The sequence below is a fragment of the Salvelinus fontinalis genome, chromosome 39 (assembly GCF_029448725.1).
Source record: "Salvelinus fontinalis isolate EN_2023a chromosome 39, ASM2944872v1, whole genome shotgun sequence".
Classification (NCBI taxonomy): domain Eukaryota; kingdom Metazoa; phylum Chordata; class Actinopteri; order Salmoniformes; family Salmonidae; genus Salvelinus; species Salvelinus fontinalis.
Genome location: NC_074703.1, coordinates 25,847,317 through 25,872,115, shown reverse-complemented (window position 1 = coordinate 25,872,115; position 24,799 = coordinate 25,847,317). Strand labels below are relative to the sequence as shown.

General features: G+C 42.9%; 1 protein-coding gene across 6 annotated transcripts in view; it reads left to right on the top strand.

Moving 5' to 3' along the window:
• Window positions 1-24,799, top strand: part of LOC129838776 (pleckstrin homology domain-containing family A member 5-like) — a 177,615-nt gene that overhangs the window by 119,763 nt on the left and 33,053 nt on the right. For all 6 annotated transcript variants that reach the window (XM_055905947.1, XM_055905951.1, XM_055905950.1 and 3 more), the window contains 6 exons: window positions 103-244; window positions 2,821-2,925; window positions 6,786-6,858; window positions 8,474-8,574; window positions 11,590-11,705; window positions 13,064-14,149. In XM_055905947.1, the coding sequence (XP_055761922.1) occupies window positions 103-244; window positions 2,821-2,925; window positions 6,786-6,858; window positions 8,474-8,574; window positions 11,590-11,705; window positions 13,064-14,149 (1,623 nt within the window). The remainder of the gene's footprint in view (window positions 1-102; window positions 245-2,820; window positions 2,926-6,785; window positions 6,859-8,473; window positions 8,575-11,589; window positions 11,706-13,063; window positions 14,150-24,799) is intronic.

The following is a 24,799-nucleotide window of genomic DNA, read 5'->3' as shown; positions in this document are numbered from 1 at the left end:
CAGAAGTTGAGTCCCAGCCTCATTTGTGTAGTCTTCTTGTTTCTTCTCTCATGTCCTCCTGCATTTCTCTGTCTCTCTCTCTCTCTCTCCTCCCACACCCAGGCCTAAGGCTCCAGAGCAGGCTCCATCAGAGGAGAGCGACCGAGTGAAGAAGGAGCGCCCGATGAGCACCATGAGCGAGGCGTCTAACTACACAGGAGGGTCAGACTACAGCACCTACCCTGGCAGCAGCCCTGCCACCCGGGTAAGAGCTCCACGTCGGCCTGTACACCCTACCCCTAATAGACCACTAGACCCATGCCCTAAGCACTAGTATAGATCTGAGAGGATTAGAAGTTGGTGGTTCCTAAAGAGCACATGGATGCCACTGGTAATGGATGTCATGCAATTATGATGCATGTACAAGGACAGGGTGGAGATTAATGTACTGTATCAAGAGTGACTTGGCTAATAGGGGCCTGTGAGAGGGGAGATAGAGGTCCCAATTCTGGGATGTTGAGAGGTGTCTTGTGGGGTCAGTGCTCTCTCCCATTTTCTCCATTAGTTCAATGTTGTGAGAGCTGTATTAGTCCACAGAGAGTATCAGAACAGAGACTCTACATGAGATAATATATGCTGCATTATCCCAGCCCTGTCACAGCGTGTCCGTTTATAAATGCTTAATAGACTGGTGTATAAATATGCAAGCTTTGATAAAATGAAAAGCATGCTTTCATGAATTAATGAGGTTTTACTTCTGCTTACACTGACCAAAGGTATAGCTTGGTGGCATGTATTTATTAATGAGCTTTAATTATTGATGAGCTACCATAGAGCTCCACGGTGGAGGTGTCATAATACCCAGAAAATCTAGCGGTCAAATGGTTCCAGTCATTTTTCCACCATTCATTTTTCCCATCTGGGATTTTAGATACACTTAAAATAATGGCTGTGTTTTGTGTAGGCTTACTCTGGCGCGGTGGTTTGATAATCGTGTAAATCTCTCTCGGACAAGGTGACTTTTATCAATATATTCCTCTGGATTAATCCCCCCCCCCCCCCAATTTTTTTTAATGCTGATTAGCTGCTAATGTGGCTATCATAAAGAATTACAAATACCATGACGCTCTGGATTGGAACCATTTCCCTGTTTGATTGCTAGGTTTTCTGGTTATTATGACATACTGTAGAACTCTATTGTGGCTCGAGGGACTGTAGCGCTATGCTCTGCTGCTGTAGGGATGGATCGAAGGTTCTGCAATGCTGTAAATTAGTCTCTCTCTTTGTCTCTCTCTGTATCTATCTCTCTCTCGCTCTCCCTCTCTCAGTAAAGATGGTCTTGTAGAATGGGGTAGTTTAATGAGGTGAATACTGTACCTCTTCCTTCTGTTTGCTTTTTAACTTTATTTGTTTATTAACACCAACGCCAAATGCATGTTAACGGTCTTCACCTATATTTACTGATGAAGGAGGATATTTTGAATGAATTTGTAACTCTCCTCCTCTAATTATGCATCTTCAGAAATGTATTTGTATATACACTGAACAAAAACAGAAACGCAACATGCAACAATTTCAACGATTTTACTGAGTTACAGTTCATATCAGGAAATCAGTCAACTGAAATAAATTCATTAGGCCCTAATCTTTGATTTCACCTGACTGGGCATGGGTGGGCCATGGGTGGGTCTGGGAGGGCATAGGCACGTCCAATGGGGAGTCAGGCCCAGCCAGTCAGAATTAGTTTTTCTCCACGAAAGGGCTTTATTACAGACAGAAATACTCTTCAATTTCATCAGCTGTCCGGGTGGCTGGTCTCAGACGTCCCGCAGGTGAAGACGCCGGATGTGGAGTCCTGGGCTGGCGTGGTTACACGTGGTCTGCTGTTCAGGCCGATTGGACGTACTGGCAAATTCTCTAAAACAACGTTGGAGTCGGCTTATGGTAGAGAAATGAACATTAAATTCTCTGGCAACAGCTCTGGTGGACATTCCAGCAGTTATAATGCCAATTGCACGCTCCCTCAACTTGAGACATCTATGGCATTGTGTTGTCTGACAAACTTGACAAATTTTTGTGGCCTTTTATTGTCCCCAGCACAAGGTGCACCTGTGTAATGATCATGCTGTTTAATCAGCTTCTTGATATGCCACACCCGTCAAGTGGATGGATTATCTTGGCAAAGGAGAAATGCTCACTAACAGGGATGTAAACAAATTAGTGCACATCATTTTAGAGAAATAATATTTTTGTGCGAATGGAACATTCCTGGGATCTTTTATTTCCGCTCATAAAACATGGGACCAATACTTTACATGTTGTGTTTATATTTTTGTTCAGTGTATATACACAGTGCCATGAAAAAGTATTTGCCACCTTTCTGATTTTCTGTTTTTGCAAAAGAAATATATACTTATCAGATCTTCAACTAAAACCTAATATTAGACAAAGGGCACCTGAGTTTACAAATAACCCCCAAAAAGTGTATTTATTTAATTTATTTAATTAACAAAGTTATGCAACACCCAATGCCCCGGTGTGAAAAAGTAATTGCCCCCTTACACTCAGTAACTGGTTGTGCCACCTTTAGATGCAATGACTCCAACCAAACGCTTCCAATTGCTTCCAACTGTTTATGAAATAAATACAATTGTTTTGTTATTTGTAAACTCTGCTTCCCTTTATCTAATATTAGGTTTTGGTTAAAGATCGGATAACATTCAGTATCAAAAATATAAAAAAATTAAGAAAATCAGAAAGGGGGCCAATACTTTTTCACGGCTCTGTATATAATTTTTTTTATATACAGTAAACTGACAGTTTGGCCATTTACATTTTCAGCCTTCAAGGTCTTACAAAAAGGTCCACAACTTTGGCAAGAGGTCCAACTCTATTAAGAGGAACCCCAATGCCCCGGCGGTCAAGAGCAACTGGCTTTACAAACAGGTATTGGAAAGTTTGTACATCATTTGTAGTTCCCAGAATAGAAGAACTTGACTAAATTACTTCTTAATTGCAATTTACTCTCAAAATAGTCCAGAGAATTGCAGAACCTGAGCAAATCAAATGGCTGATTGCAGTATGCATGATGATGAGTTGGTGTTGGAAGTGTGTAGCCTACACAGCCTTCATCAGTGGGTTGAGGAGAGAGTCTGTGTGACAGGGCTTTGATGGGATAGCCACATGCACACAGACATACAATCAAATTCTAAAACTGATACAATTATTTTTCCTCATCAAATTACACACAATACCCCATAATGACAAAGCAAAAACAAGTTTACACAAAAAACAGAAATATCACATTTACATATGTATTCAGACCATTTACTCAGTACTTTGTCGAAGCACCTTTGGCAGTGATTACAGCCTCCAGTCTTCTTGAGTATGACGCTACAAGCTTGGCACACCTGTATTTGGGTGTCTTCTCTGCAGATCCTCTCAAGCTCTGTCCAGTTGGATGGGGAGTGTTGCTGCACAGCTATTTTCTGATCTCTCCAGAGATGTTCGATTGGGTTCAAGTCCACACTCTGGTTGGGCCACTATAGAACATTCAGAGACTTGTCCCAAAGCCACTCCTGCAGTGTCTTGGCTGTGTGCTTAGGGTCATTGTCCTGTTGGAAGGGGAACCTTCGCCCCAGTCTGAGGTCCTGAGCGCTCTGGAGCAGGTTTTCATCAAGGATCTCTCTGTACTTTGCTCCGTTCATCTTTGCCTCGATTCTGACTAGTCTCCCAGTCCCTGCTGCTGAAAAACATCCTCACAGCATGATGCTGCCACCATCATGCTTCACCATCATGCTTCACTGTAGGGATAGTGCCAGGTTTCTTCCATACGTGAAGCTTGGCATTCAGGCCAAAGAGTCCAATCTTGGTTTCATCAGGCCAGAGAATATTGTTTGTCATGGTCTGAGAGTCTTTAGGTGCCTTTTGGCAAACTCCACGCGGGCTGTCATGTGCCTTTTACTGAGGAGTGGCTTCTGTCTAGCCCCTCTACCATAAAGGCCTAAATGGTGGAGTGCTGCAGAGATGCTTGTCCTTCTGGAAGGTTCTCCCATCTCCACAGAGGAACTCTGGAGCTCTGTGAATGACCATCGGGTTCTTGGTCACCTACCTGACCAAGGCCCTTCTCCCCCGATTGATCAGTTTGGGCAAGCTTCCATGTTTTCATTCCCTTCCCCAGATCTGAGCCTCTACACAATCCTGTCTCGGAGCTCTACGGACATTTCCTTTGACCTCATGGCTTGGTTTTTGCTCTGACATGCACTGTCAACTGTGGGACCTTATATAGAGAGGTGCGTGCCATTCCCAATCATTACCAATCAATTGAATTCACCACAGGTGGACTCTAAGTTGTAGAAACAGTTCAAGATGATCAATGGAAACAGGGTCTACCTGAGCTCAATTTAGACTGTCTACTTATGTGAATAAGGTATTTCTGGGTTTTTTTTCTCGTTTTGTCATTATGGGTTATTGTGTGTAGATTGCTGAGGATTTTTATTTATTTAATCCATTATAGAATAAGGCTGTAATGTAACAAAGTGGAAAAAGTCAAGGAGTCTGAATACTTTCCGAAGGCACTGTAAACACACACACACACACACACACAAAGGGAACTTGACAATGTCATAGGGGTTTATCCAGGCTTATCACAACCGGCCAGGATTGGGAGTCCCATAGCGGGGCGCATAATTGGCCCAGCGTCGTCTGGGTTTGGCCGGTGTAGGCCGTCATTGTAAATAAGAATTAGTTCTTAACTGAAGTCGGGGTAGGTTCCTTGTTCCTTGTCGATCATTGGCTTTTTGGTGAAATCAGCAATCAGACAATATCTTTAAGTAAATCAATCAAACCTTTATTAATGCAATTGCAGACAGAAGTTGACAACGGAAACACAGCACGTATGTTTCAGAGTAAGTTCTGCACCCCGCCTAAGGGCACAGCGGATTTTATACATGTGATCACTCCCTAGTGGTATGATCACCTACGTCAATGTATGTGTGTAACAATAAGCTGAGGTAACCTAGTACAGTAGCTTTTCTGAATTTATTAGCATTGTCCACTGTCACAGAAGATCAAAATGTCAAAACCAGACAGTGGTTACTTCTCTTTATCTAGTTTCGTTCTGACTCAGACCCAGCCTGCAAGCACACACTCACAACAGCCAGGGCTTAACCACAAAGACTAATATAGATGGCTTGTTCAACGTATAGTGGCAGAGGTTTTAGACACATAGCAACAGTATCTATTATAAGGCCTGCAGCAAAATATATGAATCTTAAGGTCCCCTTAATCAATAATGGGGAGGGTCTTTGGGACCCTAACCCCTTCACTGACTTGCCTAGTAAAGGTTAAATGTGTAACATCAGACTCACACACACACAAGTCTGTTAGGTTATCCAGTTATCTATTTAACAGGGACATCCTCATTCATATTCAGAAAGAGATGCATTAACTTTGAATCTGTATTCCCAGACAGTGGATTGAAATCAGATTGGTTTGGGGGGGGGGGGGGGGGTGACCTCATCTCTTGTTATCTGTTATCACTTGTATTCAGTCTAAATGTTGATGCATCATTTTGTCATTCTCATTTACATAGCCTTAGTCTTTTGTTTTAGTTAGTACTGATACGGTGGCCTGGTCCCTCAAGCAAAGCGACAACCATCCTTGATTAGATGTAACTTTCTCTCTTTCTCTCTGTCTCAATTAATCAGGTCACTTTACAGACTTGCTCGGCCAACCTTGTGGTGTTTTGCTCATTATCTTTCAACCTGTACAATGCAACGTGAGCATTTCCTCTCCCTCACCAAGCTCTGGCTGTGGGTCAATTTGTCAATGTGTCTCGACCCCCTAGCACACACAACACACAAACACACCCACACTCACTCACTCACTCCCTGACAACGATCAACATTAGCATCACTCAGTTTCCAACTAGCGTTGAGCTGTTGTCAATAACCTTCCTCCTATATGCTTCCCTCTCTACCATGCTGAATTACCCTTTCAAAGCTGCATTGATTCTCTCTCGAAAGACTTGCCTTTTCTCCTTCTCAAACCTGACAACCAAAGTCTTCTCTTAAAGGGGACATATTTTCTTGATGACGGCAAGGCTTTGTACTCCTACTCGTGCATCAGAAGAAGCTGAACACGAAAACAAGAAAAACAACCAAACAGTCTTAGATTATTTGTGTTATGAATCAAAAAGGAAAGGCATCGTGAGAAGAGAAGCCATTATTGTTAGGGAAGACTGGAGCTTATTATCTAGTGACTCAAGCACACACACACACACACACACACACACACACACACACACACACACACACACACACACACACACAGCTATAAAAACAGAAATGGGAAACTTGCCTGGGAGTTATTAAAAATATTAATTAAATAAGGCCAATTTGCTTCAGTGGGAGGAGATAGCTGTGGTTAATGAAACTGTCTGGGATCAGAGGGAGTGTGTTCGCTGCTTCCTGAACTCCGTGACAGAGTTGGCCACGCCGAGCTTGAGTGACAGCCGGGTGGGCAGGATTTGGTTCTAGCCTAGCTCTACTTACGCTTCTAATTCAGCAAATCAAGGTAGGTCTAGATGAAAAACAAGCGCAGCCTATAGGTATCCAGGACCAGGATTGAGGAACACCGCTCTATCCACTAGATCTGATAGCGAATGCTTGAATAGATGGAAGCCATTTGCCATTTATTGTTGAAAGGCTCACCTAGCTTATCAGAGGGCAAGGAAGCGCTTCTACCAAATGTTTTGCTCTGTCTCAGTATCTGATTGTATTCTCCTATCTTCTGTTCCCCTGTAGGACAGCACGGGCATGAAGCTATGGAAGAAGAGGTGGTTTGTGCTGTCTGACATGTGCCTGTTTTACTACAGAGGTGAGACACACACACACACACACACACACACACACACACTCAAAATGCAACACACTGTCAAAGTTTGAGTATAGGACATCCACCAGGTGCATCATAGCTAGCGGTAAAAGGCAAACGTATTTGCTGCAGACGTAACACAATTCTCCCAGGTTTCAGAGAGTTTAATTTCCATAAATTGTTCAATTAAATGGTCCCGGAGTGCAATCAGCCAGCTCTTTCATGACATGCCCAGAGGGGAATTTCCTGTTTATTTGCAAACCAAGAGACGAGAGAAGAGTTCTTAAAAGAGTGTTGACGTGCTATGCTTTCTGATAACAACATCTAGCTCTCTCTCGCGCTCCTATCTTCTTCACTCACTTCATTTGAACTTAAGTGCTGTCTGTCAATGAGTTTTCAGAGGCAAAGTTTTGACTAGGAATTGTGTCTATCTGAAGGCAGGAAGGAAAGAGGTTGCTGGGGGAATATGAATGACCGTGTCTGATTGACTGATGGTTCCGCTCTGGTCAGGATCTCTGTCGCCACAGAATGATCAAATCAAATCTATTCATATCATCACATAGCTTAAAGGTTAAGGTCACCTTCTTCTTTGTAGAATCTAGTGAAACCCCCATTTTGAAATCAAATCCAATGTTATTGTTCACATGTGCCGAATACAACAGGTGTTGTAGACTTGACAGTGCAATGCTTAATTTTCAAGGCCATTCCCAACAGTGCAGTTAAAAAAAGAAGACACATATTTGCTAAATAAAAAAGTAAATAGTAACACAATAGAAATATAACAAGGCATGTCATTGAGGTAATACAGTATGTACATGTGGGTAGAGGTGCTGCTGTGTTCTCATTTCATCTTCTCTATCTCTCTCCCTCTCCTCTCAGTTAATAATGCAGCAGTAGAGAGAGAGCGGGGCAGACGCAGGGATGGAGTGCTGCAGGGAATTCTGCTGTACTTGCCCGTTTAAAGTAAACCCTGAAGCGGAGTTTGGGCTCTGTTGGTTTTGCTGCAGTCATGCTGCACTCTACAGATGGCGTGTTACAACACTGTGTAGGCATTATACAACCCAGCTTTACGTAACACTCTGAGAAGCAGAGGGATTGATTCCATCATTGTTTCCTTGTCTGTCTTTGGTGCTATGCTATCACACCCCAGTTAGTGTGTTTGTTTACCAAGTTGCACTGTTAGGATTCAATTTGTCTGTGAAATGATAGCTGTTTGGCAAAGCGGTCGAGGAGAAACGGTTTTGTTGTTCTGTATGGTTTGGGTACCCTACTGTGTAACATGCTGTAAGCCCGGGATTTGGGGGTTCTTAGTAAAGAAAGAAAGTGAACATCCCGCCATGCTCAATCCTCCCTGCCATGCTCTGATAAACTCCAGACTAAATGGTCCTATCTGAGACGGAAAACACACCCAGACCGAAGATAATGCATCAGAACTTTGCAGGCACCTTTTATGTTTCCGGTACATCCAGTGTCCACTGTCCTGTTAGAATGCTGATAGTTCCCCTCCTCTGATCTCTCCCGACTTTCCTTCACCAGATGGACCGTAATGCACTATTCCAAAGCCCGTATCGACATTATAAACCATATATGACGATTCTTCTCGTCCTCTGTCCTGTAGACGAGAAGGAGGAGGGCATCCTGGGTAGTATCCTGCTGCCCAGCTTCCACATCTCCATGCTGTCTGTCGACGACCACATCAGCAGGAAATATGCCTTCAAGGTCAGTACTTTACACACAGACACAGCCCTATAAAGGACGCTGCGCTTTCCGGCGAGTGGACGGCCTAGGTGGTTGCAATGCCGGAGTCCGAAAAATAACTTGGGAAAAATGTTTAGGGGGGGTACTTGTTTCCTGTTACTGAAGGCAAATCTATAATCCGTAACTCCTTGTCCATCCGTCTGGATTGTATAATGTGTGGATATCTGTAAAGAAACTTTATTTTGTGATAGACAGCGGTAGGTTACGCGGAAGCACGTCTTCCCGCTGTATAACACAGCAGAGTTATTGCTTTTGTACTGAGTTTTTGTAGTGCTATGTATCAACAGCCATTGTCAGACAATCCAGTAGGGGTAGGGAGCTATGGTGAGCATCAATTTGTCGCTCGCGTCGCGATATCGTGGAGGATTTGAATAGTTCAGCTTTAGTCTCACCCTGTTCAGCTCCCTCGCCCATGTTCGCATCGCTCAACGGTCCCTCACCCATGTTCGCAACGGTCCCTCGCCCACTCTGCTTCTCTCTCTTTCCTTCCATTGAAAGTGAATGGCTTCTGATGTTTCACCGCGCGACGCTGCTTTCTCGTGTAAACACACTGTGACACACACACTTTGCGCTTTTGGTCTTTACTTTCAGAGAATCTCTGAAAATGTGTTTGTATATGGAGAGCTCTTTGTGCGTAGATCCATGATAAAGTCAATAGATTTTCTAGTCTCAATGGGCAAGAGGGTGATTGGAGCAAGATGGGCAGAGAGAGAATATGAAGGAAAGTATATACTGATACAATGCTATATCCACCTTCTGAGCATGTTATCCTCACATACCGTTTCACACAAGTCATCACAGTCAACACCGCTTCACTCCTACACATTGACACCGTCTATAACACAGTAACAAACCCATCCGTTCTCTACTCCCCCACATCCCCTACTGTCTGTCCTGTCCTCTGATGTGTGTTAGGAGGCATCCCAAATGGCACCCTATTCCCTATATAGTACACTAGCCCTGATCTAAAGTAGTGTACTATACAGTGGCTTGCAAAAGTATTCATCCCCCTTGGCATTTTTCCTTGTTTGTTGCATTACAACCTGTAATTTGAATGGGTTTTTATTTGGATTTCATGTAATGGACATACACAAAATAGTCCAAATTAGTGAAGTAAAATTTAAAAAATAACTTGTTTCAATAAATTTCAACAAATTTCAAACGGAAAAGTGGTGCGTGCATATGTATTCACCCCCTTTGCTATGAAGCCCCTAAATCAGATCTGGTGCAACCAATTACATTCAGAAGTCAAATAATTAGTTAAATCATGTCCACCTGTGTGCAGTCTGTGTCACATGATCTGTCACATGATCTCAGTATATATACACCTGTTCTGAAAGGCCCCAGAGTCTTCAACACCACTAAGCAAGGGGCACCACCAAGCAAGCGGCACCATGAAGACCAAGGAGCTCTCCAAACAGGCCAGGGAGAAAGTTGTGTAGAAGTACAGATCAGGGTTGGGTTATAAAAAAATATCTGAAACTTTGAACATCCCACGGAGCACCATTAAATCCATTATTACAAAATAGAAAGAATATAGCACCACAACAAACCTGCCAAGAGAGGGCCGCCCACCAAAACTCACAGACCAGGCAAGGAGGGCATTAACCACAGGCAACAAAGAGACCAAAGATAACCCTGAAGGAGCTGCAAAGCTCCGCAGCGGAGATTGGAGTATCTGTCCATAGGACCACTTTAAGCCGTACACTCCACAGAGCTGGGCTTTATGGAAGAGTGGCCAGAAAAAAGCCATTGCTTAAAAAATAAATAAGCAAACACGTTTGGTGTTCACCAAAAGGCATGTGGGAGACTCCCCAAACATATGGAAGAAGGTACTCTGGTCAGATGAGACTAAAATGTAGCTTTTTGGCCATCAAGGAAAATGCTATGCCTGGCGCAAACCCAACACCTCACATCACCCCGAGAACACCATGTTTGTCATCGGCAGGGACTGGGAAACTGGTCATAATTGAAGGAATGATGGATGACGCTAATAACAGGAAATTCTTTTGAGGAAACATGTTTCAGTCTTCCAGAGATTTGACTGGGATGGAGGTTCACCTTCCAGCAGGACAATGACCCTAAGCATACTGCTAAAGCAACACTTGAGTGGTTTAAGGGGAAACATTTAAATGTTGAGTGGTTTAAGGGGAAACATTTAAATGTCTTGGAATGGCCTAGTCAAAGCCCAGACCAAGCTCATCCAATTGAGAACCTGTCGTATGACTTAAAGATTTCTGTACACCAGCGGAACCAATCCAACTTGAAGGAGCTGAAGCAGTTTTGCCTTGAAGAATGGGAAAAATCCCAGTGGCTAGATAGGCCAAGCTTATCGAGACATACCCCAAGAGACTTGCAGCTGTATTTGCTGCACTAGGTGGCTCTACAAAGTATTGACTTTGGGGGTGTGAATATTTATGCATGCTCAAGTTTTCAGTTTTTTTGTCTTATTTCTTGTTTGTTTCACAATAAAACATATTCTGCATCTTCAAAGTGGTAGACATGTTGTGTAAATCAAATGATACAAACCCCCAAAAATACATTTTAATTCCAGGTTGTAAGGCAACAAAATAGTAAAAATGCCAAGGGCAGTGACTACTTTTGCAAGCCACTGTAAAGGGAATAGGGTGCCAATTGAGACGCTGACTTAGTGTCGGTCTCTGCCTCTGCAGCAGGAAACGAGAGTAACACTCAGCTTGGAGTGTCTCCCTGTCGCTCATATTTATGGTCCTAAGCCTGCTTAGCAGGTAATTAAAGTTAGCTACACAGCCTTGGAGCGGTAGGGATGCTCACACACATTCACGCTCAAACACACAGGCGTGTGTGCACAGACAGACTGACGAACACGTGCACACCTCTTCCAAAGAAGGTGATGTAAAAACTCCCTGCGGTCTTGCCAAGGTTACCCACTTACCTTCCTCACGCTCCTCTGTCTTACCAACTCTCCCTCTCCCGCCCTCTCTCTCTCCCTGCTAGGCGACCCACTCCAACATGAGGACATACTACTTCTGCACAGACACAGCCAAAGACATGGAGTCCTGGATGAAAGTGATGACGGACGCAGCCCTGGTCCACACAGAGCCAATCAGAAGGTGGGTAAACCCAGATAGAATTGCCCACAAACCCAAATCCCTCCTATAGCAGCCAGCCTGCCTTGATTGCCTGACCTATGGCAATGAAAGCTACCAACTGAACCGTGCAATCTACCAACAGTGATTGCATTTGTTTTGTAAGCAAATGGACAGCCGTGAGAGACTGCAGTGTTTCTTGCAGAAGCGAGAAATCGCATCAATTTAGAAGACAATTACCAGATGTTTTGTTGAAGGTGCATTGCTGGGAACAAGAAGCTATAGTTTTAGGGCTATACAGCACAGCAATGGTATCCATCCTCACTGCCTCCAGTTAAACTTTCTTTCTTCTGTTGGTGTGGCACATCAGAGGCAACAAAATCGAAGTGTTAGTTCTTCTTGCTTCTGCACTTCACACTCGATACAACAAAATACTTTTAGTGCTGTTGGTAATTGCAGTGTTTTAGCCGTGAGCTGTTCGTGAAGGCTTATCGACATGGGCGTACAACGCTTTATACTCTGGAGAGACTCCGATAGACAGTGACACCTACACTTCCCTGTCCTGGAAGCACAGCACACCACCAGTCCTAGCTTCATCATTGTGGCGTGATGCAGGCCGTGTCTGGAGGTTTGTTTGTATGTCTGCACACTGCAAGTACTTTAGCACTGCTGTCATCTTAAAGTCTGCCAATAGAAATTGGACATACTGCCTTTTACCTGCCTTCTACCTGCCTTCTACCTTTTACCTCACTGAGAAATACTAGAAAAATCCCAGGTAGAAATACATTATGTACTGGAGCATTAGATTAGCAGTCCCAAGTGGCTGTCACTGTGACTTGTCCCTGACCGCAGTAGGCGGTAAAGAACTGTGGCTAGCCTTGAGCTATTTCCCTCTGGAGTACCAGACCTGTTAATGGCCTTTCTGTAACAGACTGAAAGGTTGCAGCAGTGGATGGCTGCTCAGTCAAAGTAGCCATGTCTCACTATGCCCTCAGAGTGCTGAGGGCAGATAGTGATGTTTTAAAAAACACTCACTTCCTCTGCTCCTCTCTGGTCCCCCGAGACAGGCAGGCAGGCAGGCAGGCAGGCAGGCAGACAGGCAGGGCAGGGCAGGGCAAGGCAGGCAGGCAGGCAGGCAGGTTGGAGGAGGGGAGATGTAGCAGTAGAGCCCAACGCCTGACACCCACACAGCAGGAGTCCATTGTTGGAATGTGAAAATATGTTTTTCTGTGAACCTGCTTGGTAATGACTTGTTGATATATATTTATCTTCATCGTTTTATCATTCGTCTTTTTTTCTTTCTCTTACTGTTGTCAATCCCTGTTCACTCCCTCCTTTTCTCTCGTCAGTCACTCTCTCTCCCCCTCCTCTCTCTCTTCCAGACTGGATAAGTTGAAGGTGGACCGCTGCTGTCCCCAGGAGGTGAACAACATCCTGAACCACAACCGGGTTCTGACCCGACCAGAGATCCAGAACAACGAGAGGAACCTTGAGCCGCGCCAGCCCTCCATTACCCGCAGCATGGACCGCACAGATGGGGACAGGAAACACAAAGACCCAGAGAAACACACCCTCCAGAGAGAGCGGGAACGCTACACCCTGCAGAAAGACGGAGAGAGATACTCCCTTCAGAAAGACGGGGTGAGCTACACGCTGCAGAGAGACGGGGAGAGGTACCTGTTGCAGAAAGACGGCGAGCGGTACGCCCTGCAAAAAGACGGGGAGCGGTATTCCTTGCAGAAAGATGGAGGCGAACGATATTCTGTGCCTAAAGATGTTCTGATGGAGAAATACGCACCTCAGAAAGACGGGGAGAAGTACTTGGTACAGAAGGATGGAGAGAGATATGCACTGCAAAAAGAAGGAGAGAGATACACCCTCCAGAAAGATGGACAGAAATACAACCTCCAGAAAGGGGTAGAAAGGCAAACGTCTATGACTGAGAAAGATCGGTCAGATCGTTATGGGACCCTTGATGAAAGACAGAAGTATAAAACCCTACGGGAAGGGAGTAAGTGTGGTACCCTGCGGGATGGAGAGAAGCATGGGACGCTCGATAAGTATGGTACCCTTAGGGAAGTGGATAAGTATGGAACCCTCCGTGAAGGGAACAAGTATGGATTCCAGAGGGATGGCAGTGCTGAGAGGCCTCTGACTAAAATCAACAGCATCAAGCTCCAACCAGCCCAGGCAGCAGCCATCGCAGCAGCAGTTACAGCCTCCCGCCAGGTACAGGTCTCCCAGCACATGGCCCCACATCAGGTCAACGGCTCTGGGGAGCGGGCTGGGGACCAAAGCCCAGGGGAGGTGGTAGGTACCCTGGGCAGAGGAGCAGGGAAGGCCCATGACCCGCCTCAGAACCAGCAGGCCCAGGAGCCAGAGAAGAGTCTGACCAGAACCAACTCCATGAGGCAGCTGGAGAACTGGGTTAGGACCCAGAGGACACAAGAGGATGACGATACCAGGAGGTATGGGGGTGGTGTGTCTTTCTGTCTGTCTGCCTGCGCGCCCATGTGTTTTGGGGTGGTGTGTGTTGGGGTTGATTGTGTTTCTGTCTGTCTGTATGTCTGTCTGTCTTTCTTTATTGATCTGTACGTACTAGAGGTTGACCGATTTTATGATTTTTCAATACCGATACCGATTTATTGGAGGACCAAAAAAAGCCGATACCGATTAATCGGATGATTTTATTTATTTATTTGTAATAATGATAATTACAACAATAGTGAATGAACACTTATTTTAACTTAATACAGTACATCAATAAAATCAATTTAGCCTCAAATAAATAATGAAACATGTTTAATTTGGTTTAAATAATGCAAAAACAAAGTGTCGGAGAAGAAAGTAAAGTGCAATATGTGCCATGTAAATAAGCTAACGTTTAAGTTCCTTGCTCAGAACATGAGAACATATGAAAGCTGGTGGTTCCTTTTAACACGAGTCTTCAATATTTCCAGGTAATAAGTTTTATGTTGTAATTATTATAGGACTTATAGGACTATTTCTCTCTAAACCATTTGTATTTCGTATACCTTTAACTATTAGATGTTCTTATAGGCACTTTGGTATTGCCAGTGTAACAGTATAGCTTCTGTCCCTCTCCTCGCCCCTACCTGGGCTCGAACCAGGAACACATCGACAACAGCCACCCTCAAAGCATCGTTACCCATCGGGGAAAGGGGAACAAGGTCTCAGAGCGAGTGACATCACCGATTGAAATGCTATTAGCGCGCACCCCTCTAACTAGTTAGCCATTTCACATCAGTTACACCAGCCTAATCTCGGGAGTTGATAGGCTTGAAGTCATAAACAGCTCAATGCTTGAAGCACAGCGAAGAGCTGCTGGCAAACGCACAAAAGTGCTGTTTTGAATGAATGCTTATGAGCCTGCTGCTGCCTACCACCGCTCAGTCAGACTGCTCTATCAGATATAAAATCATAGAGGTTCCGTTACAGGTCGTAGAATCATAGACTTAATTATAACATAATAACACACAGAAATACGAGCCTTTGGTCATTAATATGGTAAAATCCGGAAACTATCATTTAAAAACAAAACATTTATTCTTTCAGTGAAATACGGAACCGTTCCGTATTTTATCTAACGGATGGCATCCCTAAGTCTAAATATTGCTGTTACATTGTACAACCTTCAACGTTATGTCATAATTATGTAAAATTCTGGCAAATTAATTATGGTCTTTGTTAGGAATAAATGGTCTTCACACAGTTTGCAACGAGCCAGGCGGCCCAAACTGCTGCATATACCCTGACTGCTTGCACGGAACGCAAGAGAAGTGACACAATTTCCCTAGTTAAAATAAATTCATGTTAGCAGGCAATATTAACTAAATATGCAGGTTTAAAAATATATACTTGTGTATTGATTTTAAAGAAAGGCATTGATGTTTATAATTTGGTACACATTGGTGCAATGACAGTGCTTTTTTCACGAATGCGCTTGTTAAATCATCAACCGTTTGGCGAAGTAGGCTGTGATTCGATGAGAAATTAGCAGGCACCGCATCGATTATATGCAACGCAGGACACACTAGATAAACCAGTAATATCATCACCCATGTGTAGTTAAGTAGTGATTATGTGAAGATTGATTGTTTTTTTTATAAGATAAGTTTAATGCTCGCTAGCAACTTACCTTGGCAACTTGCTGCCCTCGCGTAACAGGTAGTCAGCCTGCCAATGTAATGTAAGGCAGGTGGTTAGAGCGTTGGACTAGTTACCGGAAGGTTGCAAGATCGAATCCCCGAGCTGACAAGGTAAAAATCTGTCGTTCTGCCCCTGAACAAGGCAGTTAACCCACCGTTCCTAGGCCGTCATTGAAAATAAGAATGTGTTCTTAACTGATTTGCCTAGTTAAATAAAGGTAAAAAGAAAAAAACAGCCATAATCGGTGTCCAAAAATGCCGATTACCGATTGTTATGAAAGCTTGAAATCGGCCCTAATTAATCGCCCATTCCGATTAATCGGTCGACCTCTAGTACATACCCATGCCTCTCTGAAATCTGTTACAGTTCTCTCAGATAGTGCAAACTCATTGTCAAAGCAAAAACCACCTCAAATCAAATTGTATTGGTCACATACACATGATTAGCAGATGTTAATGCGAGTGTAGCGAAATGCTTGTGCTTCCAGTTCCGACAATGCAGTAATATCTAACAAGCAAAAACCACCTCTGTGTGTCTGCAGTGCACTCTGTCAGCCAGCAACTAGAGGTTAGGTTGTCTCTAACAGCACCGGGCAGACAGAGACAAGAGAAGTAAAAAACAACCACTTCCTCTTCGCTCGTGGCTATATCTCCCAGACCTCTTTATCTTGACCATACCCCTCTCTCTCTTTCCTTGTCTTTTTCTCTCTCTCTCTCTCTCTCTCTTTTACTGTCTCTGCTCAGTACTCTAGCATCCTTGGCCGCGAGAGCTAAAAGCTTTTCATGTCATCGCTTTATGTCGTCAGGGATCATGCACTCATTTTGCTGGGCTTGTTTGAGAACAGGAGCGAGGGAACGTTTGCTCCCCGTCTCTTCCTCTCCTCCTCCCATTCCTTTAGATGAATAAGTTATGGACCTGTGTCCCTGTTAGAAGTAGAGCACCGCTCAATGCTCATACTGCATCATCATCAGTCCTCTATAACAGCCGAGGGAATAGAGGGGAAACTTCTTGATGACATGTTTTGGTCTGCGTCTCCAGATCCAGATTCCTATTGCCCCTGGTCAAAAGGAGGGCACTACATAAGGAATAGGGTGCCATTTGGTACGTGTAAATACGGATTCCCTCTGTGTGTTATTCCAACAATCTGGTGTTCTCACCTTTCCAATTCCCTTTGACGGAGATAGTGTGTACACAGCAGTGCAAGCAAACGCTCAGGTCCCGAGCTTCTATTTGAACTGTGGGCAGCAAGGTGAGATATTAGAACTGTTGTACTGTGGAATATAGATAATGAAATCCATATGATTCCACCTCGTACAGGACTTTATTATTTATTTATCCTTTATTTAACTAGACAAGTCAGTTATCCTTTATTGCGCAGGCGTTCCGCTAGCGGAACCCCTCGACAACATTCCGCTGAAAAGGCAGCGCGGGAAATTCAAAAATATTTTTCCGAAATATGTCACTTTCACACATTAACAAGTCCAATACAGCAAATGAAAGATAAATATCTTGTTAATCTACACATCGTGTCCGATTTCAAAAAGGCTTTACAGCGAAAGCACAACATATGATTATGTTAGTTCAAAAGTAATTTTCCAGTCAAAGATAGGAGTCACAAAAAGCAGAAATATAGATAAAATTAATCACTAACCTTTGATCTTCATCAGATGACACTCATAGGACATCATTCACAAAACATGTATGTTCTGTTCGATAATGTGCATATCTATATCCAAAAATCTCAGTTTATATTGGCGCGTTACGTGCAATAATGTTTTGATTCCATAACATCCGGTGATCTTGCAGATAGCCACAGAAATCCCAGAAATACTCATAATAAACATCGATAAAAGATACAAGTGTTATTCACAGAATTAAAGATAGACTTCTCCTTAACCTCTCTTGGGCACGTGAGATGGTAGCGTCCCACCTCTTCAACAGCCAGTGAAACTGCTGGGCGCCAAATTCAAATACAGAAATACTCATTATAAAAATTCAGAAAACAAAACATATTTTACATAGGTTTAAAGATTAACTTCTTGTGAATCCAACCACGGTGTCAGATTTAAAAAATGCTTTACGGCGAAAGCATACCTTACGGTTATTTGAGAACATAGCCCACTAGACAAATCATTACAAACAGTAGCCAGCCAAGTAGAACAGTTACACATGTCAGAAATAGAGAAAATTAATCCATTACCTTTGATGATCTTCATATGGTTGCACTCAGCAGACATTCATTTACTCAATAAATGTTCCTTTTGTTCGATAAATTCTCTTTATATCCAAAAACCTCAGTTTTGTTTGCGCGTTTTCTTCAGTAATCCACAGGCTCAAACGCAGTCAAAACAGGAAGACAAAAAAATCCAAATTATATCCGTAATGTTCATAGTAACATGTCAAACGATGTTTATATTCAAACCTCAGGTTGTTTTTAGCCTAAATAATCGATAATATTTCAACAGGACAATAACGTTGTCAATTTAAAAGGTAAACAAGAAACGCACTCTCTCGGTCGCATGAAAAAGGTCTGTGACACTTTAGGGTCCACTCATTGACTGCTCTTACTTCTTCATTTTTCAGAATACAAGCCTGAAAGACTTCACATCTAGTGGAAGGCATATAAACTGCAATTTGAGTCCTAAGTCAATGGATACTGCAATGGCATTGAATAGAAAACTACAAAACCAAAAAAATAACTACTTCCTGAATGGATTTTTCTCAGGTTTCTCAGTTCTGTTATACTCACAGACACTGTTTTAACAGTTTTGGAAACTTTAGAGTGTTTTCTATCAAAATCTACCAGTTTATATGCATATCATATCTTCTAGGCCCGAGAAGCAGGCAGTTTAATTTGGGCACGCATTTCATCCAAAATTCCGAATGCTGCCCCCTACCCTAGTGAAGTTAATGCAACCGCTGTGTCAGATTTCAAAAAAACTTTACGGAAAAAGCATAATCTAAGTACGGCACTCAGAGCCCAATCCAGCCAACAGAAGTCAACAGACGTTAGAAATAACATGATAAATATTCACTTACCTTTGATGATCTTCATCAGAATGCATTCCCAGGAACCCCAGTTTGACAATTAATGACTGATTTGTTCCATAAAGTCCATAATTTATGTCCAAATAGCCACTAGTTGTTAGCGTGTTCAGCCCAGTAATCCATCTTCATGAGCACTAGGTCCAGACAAAAACTCAAAGTTCGGTTACAGGTCGTAGAAACATATCAAACGATGTATGGAATCAATCTTTAGGATGTTTTTAACCTGTTAGGCGGGCTGTCCCGACGTCGGTACAAATATGACAACATCCAGCTCATGTGCAGGGCGCGAAATTCAAAAGCTATTTTTTTTAAATATTTAACTTTCACACATTAACAAGTCCAATACAGCATTTGAAAGATAAACATCTTGTCAATCCAGCCAACATGTCCGATTTTTTTTATGTTTTACAGAGAAAACACCACATATATTTATGTTAGCTCACCACCAAATACAAAAGTGGACAGACACGTATGATTATGATGTATGAATTATGATTCAAGTAGCATGCACAAGCCAACCTAAATAACCTAAAACCAACCTAAAGAACCTAGAAAAAACTACCTCAGATGACAGTCCTATAACATGTTACACAATAAATCTATGTTTTGTTCATAAAATGTGCATATTTTAGCTATAAATCAGTTTTACATTACTGCTCCCATCATTGCTACAGCATAGCTACAGTCTGAAATCAGACGGGAGTAGCCAGAGAAAATACAGACACCAACGTCAACTACTAATTACACCTCATAAAACATTTCAGAAAAACATATGGTGGATAGCTAATGAAAGACAAATATCGTGTGAATAGAGCCAATATTTCCAATTTTTGAAGTGTTTTACAGCGAAAACACAATATATCGTTATATTAGCTTACAACATTAGCTAGCATACGGCAGCATTGATTCTAGTCAAGCGCTAGCATAGCACAGTTCGACAGATAAATGAAAAAGCATCCCAAATTGGGTCCTTATCTTTGTTGATATTCCATCAGAATGTTGTAACGGGGTCCAATGTCCAGTACAGTCTTTAGTTGGGTTCCAGAACGAAATATTTCCCTCTTTGGTTAGCAAGCACAACGGCCGTGCGGCGCTAATCTGTCTTTCTTCAAAAAATTCTTCCGTCGCATCACATCTAAAGTCCAGAATAAACTGCAATAATATAATTAAAGTATATTGAAAAAACATACTTTAGGATGATTTTGTGACATGTATCAAATAATATCGTAGGCAGAGGTCATATTCACCTTTAACGAGCGGATTCCAGGAGCCGAGTCCAGATTCTGCCTCGCGCCCGGAAAAAAAATTAAACTGCGCAGGTCTCACAAGAAGATGTGGTATTCAGTCCCTGGAAGAGATATTCGACTCCTTTCAACTCTCACTTCCGCATTACACCAAGATGAAGGCGTATGACGTGTTTCTACGGTCCTAAGTGTCATGACCTTGTATAGACAAGGTCTTAAAGAGACACATCGCATTTTGGAAATCTCAATTCGGCTGGGAAAATGGCTGTAAAAATAGTTCTGTTCCACTTAGAGAAATAATTCAAACGTTTAGAAACTATAGACTGTTATCTATCCAATAGTAGTAAATATATGCATATTGTAAAATCAAAAATTTCTTAAGAGGCCGTTTGAAAATGTGCACATATTTTCCAGTTTTTTCAATATTCACCCTGCAGCCTGAAGAAGTTTTAACATAAATCATCAATAATGTTCCAACCGGAGAATTCCATCGTCTGTAGTAAAGCACTGGAACGAGAGGTAACTCTGTTGGGAGTGCGCGTCACGAGCATGAGACACTCTGCCAGACCACTGACTCAAACAGGTCTCATGAGCCCCTCCTTTATAGCAGAAGCCTGAAACAATTTTCTAAAGACGTTTGACATCTAGTGGAAGCCTTAGGAAGAGCAACTTAACCCCATAGACACTGTGTATTCGGTAGGCCAAGCTTTGAAAAACTACAAACCTCAGATTTCCCACTTCCTGGTTGGATTTTTCTCAGGGTTTTGCCTGCCATATGAGTTCTGTTATACTCACAGACATCATTCAAACAGTTTTAGAAACTTCAGAGTGTTTTTCATCCAATACTACTAATAATATGCATTTATTAGCATCTGGGACAGAGTAGCAGGCCGTTTACTCTGGGCACGCATTTCATGCAAAAGTGATAATGCTGCTCCCTATCCCAAACAGGATAAGGAAAAAATTCTTATTTACAATGATGGCCTACCCCATGCCAAACCCAGACGACGCTGGGCCAATTGTGCGCCACCCTATAGGACTCCCAATCACGGCCAGATGTGATAATCCTAGATTTGAACCAGGGATTGTAGTGACGCCTCTCGCACTGAGATGCAGTGCCTTAGACCGCTGCGCCACTCGGGAGCCCTATAGATATAGCTCACTGGGCTCTACAGAAGACCGTATGTGCCTGTGTTTGTAGAACATAAGTTATAGATGCATACTTTATGCCCCTGTGCTTGTATGACATTGGCTATTGGCTGTGTTTGAGGTTATGTCTTCTTTACCACTGAACTCTCTCTGTCCCTACTCTCTGGCTGTGAATTTACTGTACTAAACCCATATTAGGAGCCCAGACATTCAGCCTGCAGCCTCTGCTATAGCCTAGTCTCAGAGCCAGCGAGAATACAGATTAGAGCCAGCGCCCTACTTTCCCTTTTCCCTCTCTACCATCCATTAAACTAGATTTGTTTACGGCAATTAAGCCTCTGAGAAGAGGAAGGACTCAGAGGAACTGATGCTAAACAGCACAAACAATGGACAGGTTCAATTGAGCCCCCTGTTCTCTTAATGTCCCCTGTCCCTTTTCGCTTACTGTTGTGGACTCTTACCATGCAGTTGTTGTAGGCTTATAATACTGTCAGATGCTCTGTCTCATCCTCAAGGGGATATGCTTTTATTTATCATATACAGGCTAGTTTCTGGACACGATTTTGAGACTTCATTAAGGCCGTTGGTGTCTTTGTGTCTGATACTTAGCCTTGTTAATAAGCACAGAGTCACTCCACTGGCATGTAGTGACTCATTAGCTAGAAAGTACTGTACCTTTGACAAATCGCTGACTCATATTAACACTAGTAGCCAATCACCTCTTACTGTAATGGGGTCATGACCTATCCATGGCTCTCCTCTCCTGATAAAGACCTGAGTGTGTCTGTGATATGGTAATGACCCAGCCATTAATTGTGTCTCCCAGGTATATAAAGGAAAGGTAAAGCAAACGCGGGGACTTATTAGCATAATGCTTTAATTAGATAAACACAAAGGTAATTAGCAGCGGCAGGTAGCCTAGCGGTTAAGAGCATTGGGCCAGTAACCGAATGGTCACTGGTTCGATTCCCTGAGCCGACTACTTGAATAATCAGTCGATGTGCCCTTGAGCAGAGCACTTAACCCTAATTGGTCCTGTACGTCACTTTGGATAAGAGTGTCTGCTAAATGACTGAAATGTAAATACAGGTAATTAATATTCTCATCCGGCAGGTAGAGCATGTTTTGCATGCGTTCCAAAAATCGACTAAAATGTTAGGAATCGCCGGTTCACAATTTTTTCATGCTCATATTACATTATTTCTGCCTTCCGAAAAGACCTAATATTTGGTGACAAGTGTTGAACCACATGTAACTGTGTTGACGGTCATTGATCTACAAGTCATTTGCAAGCCGAACAACCCCCAGGGAAAATTAGTAGCCTAGTCAAACTGCGCACTGTGCCCAGCTTTGCGCACTGTGCCCAGCTTTGCGCACTGTGCCCAGCTTTGTGCGCTGACCAACTCGAGGTAGGCAGCCTGTTCCTGATCTTGCCCATCTGTGCGCCACCTTCAGCTTGCAAATGCTAAAATAGCTTGTGTGATCTTAGGTTGTCACGCAACTAATAAAGCCTATGTGATTTGCTAGTTTATTGTTATATATTCACTGTTGAAAATTGTGTGAAAGTAAACCGGAAACACAACTCTCATCTGGCTATACCTGCTGAATGGGGCTGACAACAGATTTCATTTTGATTGTTCAGGTTCTCTATCGGCAATAGTTTTTTTTAAACAATCAGTGTATATGGTCATTTTTAGATATACAGGGTAAAGTTGATCATTTCATAACGAGGACAGCAATCACTTTTGCGAGGCGCACTTCATGTCCGTAAAGAAAGGAGAAGAGAAAATCACTCTTCTGAAATCCCAAATTGTGCTATATATTCACTGGCTATGTCATAGCTAATTTGTAAGCGATAAATATTGTTGCGTTACTAGCTCAAACACTAAATCTGCTAAAATGACAGGTTAATTAGAGGGTGATGGTGATTTCAGAACCCCTATTTGGGTGACAAAAAACATCGGCCCCTAATCTGATAGTGGTAGTGGAATGGTAGATGCCTAGTCTCCATTATGGTTTAGCTCAGGTGCCTACATTGTGTACACACACACACAGTCTTATATAATTAATATTGTGGGGATTCAGTCCCATTCCACTAACCCTAACCATAGCTCCTAACCCAAATCTTAAACCCTAATTCTAACCATAACCTTAACCCTAAAACCCCCCCCAAAAAATGTCCCCAGTTGGTCAAATTTTCATTTGTTTACTCTTCTTGTGGGGACTTCAAGTTAGTGTGTGGACGTTAAACACGTACACACGCACACACACACACACACACGTCAGCTCATACAGATCCAGCTCAGAGAGGCCCAGCTCATGAGCTCCATCAACAGCAGCTTTTAATTTAGAATGGAAAATAAATGTATTTATGCAACAAATGTTAGTGCAGCAAACCATATTGAATCACATCGATTCGTTCTCTAATCAAAAATGAAAGGTTCAAACTAAACGCATCATTTCTGTATCGTGTCAGTCCATGTATCTACAAGTGCATTCGGAAAGTATTCAGACCCTTTGACCTACTCCACATTTTGTTATGTTACAGCCTTATTCTAAAATTGACAAAATTGTTTTGTTTCCCTCATCAATCTACACACAATACCCCATGTTTTTTTTGCAAATGTGTTAAAAATAAGAAACTGAAATATCACATTTACGTAAGTATTCAGACCATTTACTCAGCACTTTGTTGAAGAACCTTTGGCAGCGATTACAGCCTTGTGTCTTCTTGGGTTTGATGCTACAAGCTTGGCACACCTGTATTTGGGTAGTTTCTCTCATTCTTCTCTGCAGATCCTCTCAAGCTCTGTCAAGATGGATGCGGAGCGTCACTGCACAGCTATTTTCAGGTCTCTCCGGAGATGTTAGATCGGGTTCAAGTCCAGGCTCTGGCTGGGCCACTCAAGGACATTCAGAGACTTGTCACAAAGCCCCTCCTGTGTGGTCTTGGCCATGTGCGTAGGGTCGTTGTCCTGTTGGAAGGTGAACCTTCGCCCCAGTCTGAGGTCCTGAGGGCTCTGGAGCAGGTTTTCATCAAGGGATATCTGTGTACTTTGCTCTGTTCATCTTTGCCTCGATCCAGACTAGTCTCCCAGTCGTTGTTGCTGAAAAACATCCCCAAAGCATGATGATGTCAACACCATGCTTCACCGTCGTTTCCTACAGACATGACGCTTGGCATTCAGGACAAAGTATTCAATCTTGGTTTCATCAGACCAGAGAATCTTGTTTCTCATGGTCCGAGAGTCCTTTAGGTGCCTTTTGGCAAACTCCAAGCGGGCAGTCATGCATTTACTGAGGGGCTTCCATCTAGCCACTCTACCATAAAGGTCTGATTTTGGTGGAGTGCTGCAGAGATGGTTGTCCTTCTGGAAAGCTGCACATACCTATTGGATGGTCAACTCCCCCTTGCAAAAATGGACATCATTTGTATCCTTTTGGGCTGCTGCAGTTTAGTGTTTTGGCACTTTGCCCACTGAGAGGGCTGTAAGAGAACTCAAAATC